Source organism: Monopterus albus, unplaced genomic scaffold (genome assembly GCF_001952655.1).
Source record: "Monopterus albus unplaced genomic scaffold, M_albus_1.0 scaffold18.1, whole genome shotgun sequence".
NCBI lineage: Eukaryota > Metazoa > Chordata > Actinopteri > Synbranchiformes > Synbranchidae > Monopterus > Monopterus albus.
The window spans coordinates 7,467,674-7,472,382 of record NW_018127898.1 but is presented as its reverse complement, the minus strand read 5'-3'; the positions used below and the strand labels follow the sequence as shown (position 1 = coordinate 7,472,382).

At 39.3% G+C, this 4,709-nt stretch overlaps 1 protein-coding gene across 1 annotated transcript in view; it reads right to left on the bottom strand.

Moving 5' to 3' along the window:
• Positions 1–2,561, bottom strand: part of LOC109956291 (DEP domain-containing mTOR-interacting protein) — a 5,779-nt gene extending 3,218 nt beyond the window's left edge. The window contains 5 exon segments of the mRNA XM_020593281.1: positions 1,536–1,714; positions 1,952–2,075; positions 2,216–2,353; positions 2,356–2,384; positions 2,479–2,561. Of these exon segments, the coding sequence (XP_020448937.1) occupies positions 1,536–1,714; positions 1,952–2,075; positions 2,216–2,353; positions 2,356–2,384; positions 2,479–2,561 (553 nt within the window).
• Positions 2,562–4,709: the final 2,148 nt, after the last annotated feature.

The window sequence follows — 4,709 nt, the reverse complement described above, 5'->3', positions numbered from 1 at the left end:
TTCTCTGCAGCCGAACTAAGGGTCAGACAACTGCTGCAACTCAAGAACACGCTGACCAGGATACAAGGACTGCTGACATTTTAAAAATGCTGTATGCCTCTTTTTGGAGCCAGTGCAGAAAACATACAGTTTCTCCACCAAGGAGAAAAATGTCACAAAGTGAACACTGGACTTGGCACTCTCAACTAGTACCAGATTCAAGCAGTGTGCCTGGCAATGAACATAAAGAGCCTTTTCATTGTGTGCACATATCCGGGATTGTAGACCTTTGTACATTCCACTCATGTTCGCAGCTCCATCATATCCTTGGCCCCTGATGTTCTTCAAGTCAAGTCCATTGTCTTGAGGGAGAGAGATGACAACATTCTCCAACTCTTTTCCTGTTGTGGACTCAAGAGTGCAGACCTGTAGAAAACGTTCCTTTATTATGAAAAGTTTTAATTTGTCTTTAATTTGTCCCTGGCCTGAGCTGTTCCCTTCACTAGCATTATACATATATTAATACACACATTACACACACACACACACACACACACACACACACACACACAATTACATTCTGCATGATAAAATATATAGAATACACAGTGACCTGATGATTCTCATTGTGTAAAGTTTTTTTTTTTACTTAATACAACATTATTACAGTAGTAAAACCATGTTTTTCTATGTTTATACATGTGAAGACGAGCGGGGAATATACAATACTAGATTTTTCTTAAAATCTAGCCAGCAAACATGCATAATATGTGACCATAAGCAATATAATATGATGAAATGTTAATAAACTGCATCACGTAATTTACATGTATCAGCAGCACATAGTCATCAAATCAAAATAGAAATTTCTTATAAATATATTTTACCTAACTGACAAGGATCACTCAGTTGCTTTGTGTCACTCAAATGCAGTTACACCGCGGGTTTTTGACCAGCGAATGTGTGCAATTTGTTCATTATTAAAACGACAACATCACATGTGGTGATGGTCACAGAACTCAAATGCAATATATGAACCTTTATAGACATACTAGTGTTTATTTCATAAAGACAACGTTGCACTTATTCAAACAACAAGATATTTTACCGTTACAAGACGAAGACGTTCATCTGTTTCTGGTTTCTGACTGCTGTGCTGAAAAACGTAAGTTCGCTGCGCTCAGGAGGCGGAGTTGTGAAGTTTGACTGACAGTTTGAGCGGTTCTAAAAGATGCACTTTTTAATGCCTTTAATTGGCTAAATATTTGTTAAAAAGACAAACAGACGTAAAGGGTTACCAATAGCATTGATTTATTGAAGAAATAAAAAAAAACCCTCCACAAAAAAAGGGCACTTCGGAGTGTAATTACAAAAGGGCATGTGCTCTGTACAGGTTGAGCCCTACCTGTGCACGTGCCTGATGACCTGGATGACTGAGAATCTGCACAGACATGTTAAGGTGGAATTTTTGCACTAAAGTGCATACAACTGTACAGATATACCTAATAAAGTGGCCAGTGAGCGTATATCAAAGTGCAAATGAGGACTGTGCTCACCGTGCTGAATGATGCCATGCTCCTGCAATGCACGACACAGCTCTGATCCCCGACACCGGCTTTCTGTCTCTCCGTTCTGAAGGAGCCAGTCAATCAAGTGGCAGCCAGAAAAGGAGCTCTCATATGCTACACCATGCTCCTCTCTCAGCTGCAGAATGGAGTTCTTGTCCCTAATGAGTCTGGAGACACAGACACATTTCACACAGATCCAATTTCTCATAACATGCAAATTACTTCTGGAAAGAGCATTTAAACAAAGTTACCAGTATAGTAGGCTACATCTGACCAGAGATAACTGTGTGTTCAATTTTAACCCCAGTTTGTTAATCATATTGGTATGTATGTGATCATGCACTTCAAGGTCAGCTGTTCCAACACAACCAAGAGACTTACAGCACAACCAAAGCAGCCCTTACTTTTCATATAGACATTGTCCTCGCATGAAAATTTTCACCTCTGCATTAAAGGGAAATGTGCCATCGTCCTCACGGAAACGGTACAGCAGTTTGGCATCTTTGAATACCGGTCTCTTATCACACACTAGGAAAAGGCAACATATAGCCTAGTTTCAGTTAAGTCTTGAAAATTGTCCATGTCTAACTAAAGTTATCACAACATTGTTTCATTTGTACAAAAGGTCTTTACATGATGCGTGCCCTGTCTTGGTACATCCTTCTTGCCATGGTGAACAATGTCATGATCCATGAGGTGCTGCATGAGACCGACAGCTGTTGCTGGATCTGAAGCTTCCTTGTGGCTCAAAAGCCAGTCTATAAGTTCATGTGCTATGAAGCAGTTAGGATATGTGCGCAGGTGGTTTTAATCAGTTTTACGTCATGAAGTCTCAACCTTGAAGTAAAGTTTAAATTAGCTATAATCCTAGAACAAAAACACACACACTCTCTCTCTTACTTCCTCTCAGTCTCCCTCCTTCTCCTCTTACCTGAGTTGTTCTCCTGCAGTCATGACTTCAGCCTTATGTTGTTTAGCCTCGACTTTTCTACATTTGCTGCTTGTTCTCTCCATGTTTCATATCTCTGGACTTGAACATAAATAAAGCACACTTCTACTTATGGCACTTTGTGTTTACAAAATAGTCACTAAAGCATACAGTACACCATTGTCACGTGGGAGAGATGTTGTGTATACAGAAAGAAAGACAAAGACATGGTGCATTTCTGTCAGGATGCCACAGAGAGGAAGCAGTCAGGTTAGCATTAGTATATAATCTGAAGAAGGTCACATTGAAGAGTAAGCAAAGAATCAAAAGTCAAAATTTAAAAAAGGTTGCCATGTTGCCAGGCAATATAAAATCATAAAGATATGTCAGTGACAGTACTTTTTGTGCAGTGTAGAATAACTGCTGTCAGTGATTACAGCACAGGTTGTGTAAGGCTACAAAAAGAGAGTGCTGCCCTGTGTTCATCCTCTATTTAGTATTGACATAGGTCTGCAGCCTAACTATAGCCTCAACCTTAAGGGACAATTATATTTTTCTTCCTCTCAGTAACTCTAAAATCAACAATAAACAGATCCTACTAACAAGTGTTGTCTGTGAAGCAAAAGCCCAACATTCCACTGTGCCAGTATTGTCCATTAACTTATAAACAAATCAGTGTGCGACAACTTTACACAAGGTGACGTTCCCCATGTGGAAAAACACAGTAACTTATTTTCAGTCAGTCACACTTAACGCTACTCTGCTGCTGTAGAGTTGCTGTCGCAGCAAATGTGTACTAATCAGCTGCTGAAAATAGTCCCTAACAAGTGCACGGTTTGTTCTTGTTGGATCAACTAAAAACTGCAGATCCCAGTTGTTTTAAAAAATGTTTTTAAAATGAAACTAGATATATATTGGCACATCTTTAAATGGTCACAAGGAACAAATGGGCTTTGGGCTGAAAGTATTAAAAGGCTGATTAATATGTTCTTGATATGTAGCTTTTCATTTGTTCACAGTAACAAAAATATAAAATACCACCAGATCACCAGATGTAATTATTGACTACTGGTGTTCTGATGATATATAAACACTGGTTACACTGGTGTGTAGAAATTAGGTTTGGTTTAGGTGGTATGGTTTTAGTGTGTGTGTGTGTGTGTGTGTGTGTGTGTGTGTGTGTGTGTGTGTGTGTGTGTGTGTGTGTGTGTGTCGTGGTAAAATATTAAATATGAGTGTGTACTGCTGATGTGCATTCAGATGTCAGTGTCCTATCATTAGCCTAAGTTATAAAACATATTATGACCCTATCCTGCTGACATTAATCCCTGAACGATCCTTGCTCAGTCGAGCTGTCTTCTGTCTTCCTCTCTTCCCAGCAACAAACACTCCCCAGAACAATGCCTCACTGTCCCAGGTCACTAGCTTCTGTTGGTTTTGGCTAGAGTCCTCTGTCTTGTCAGTGAAGCTCTCACTATCTCTGGAGTAAGCACAGCCTGAGAATGTCATCTCAGGGCAGGAACATCATTTAACCTTTAGATATTCTGTGCACTTGTGTCACTTCTGGACGCAGCTAGGGGTGACAACCCTGAATCAGACAGGGGACCCTGCAACATGTCAGATGTTGCTGAGCTGTGCTTACAGTATGATTTGTGGTGGAATGCTTTGTTAAAACCTAAACTTCACTTCTCTTGCTGTTTTTTTCTAAGGTGGTGGACCTACTGTAAAAAATCACCAACTCCCACAGATATTCTGAGCCCTGTATGCACATATTCTACATGTGCACATCCAATTGAGCACAGCCCACAGTTCATACCATTGTAACTTTCAAAACAGGGATGATAGTGTGAAATAGAAATATCCCAAAATCAAAACAAATCAAAACAACAAAAACATGCAATTAAAGAAACACAGAGAATAGAAGAAGCTGGGAATTGTATAAATATTAGTTCTCTGATGTTTTGATCTAATAGCCTGTGTGATTTCTTCACAACCAAGCAGAAAATAAAAACTCCATTTGTTACAGACATTTCCATATGAAATATGAGCCTCAGTTTACAGTCGCTCCTTCTTGCCTTAATTTATATCTGGGGGTTCTGCAGTCTGGGCTGGTGACCATAAGATGTCAGTATTTATCTGTGTACCAAGGAAACAGCTACCACTGTGTCAGATGAATTGTCTTGCAGCCTCGTTTTTTTTTTTTTTTTTTTTTTTTTTTTTTTTTTTTTTTTTTT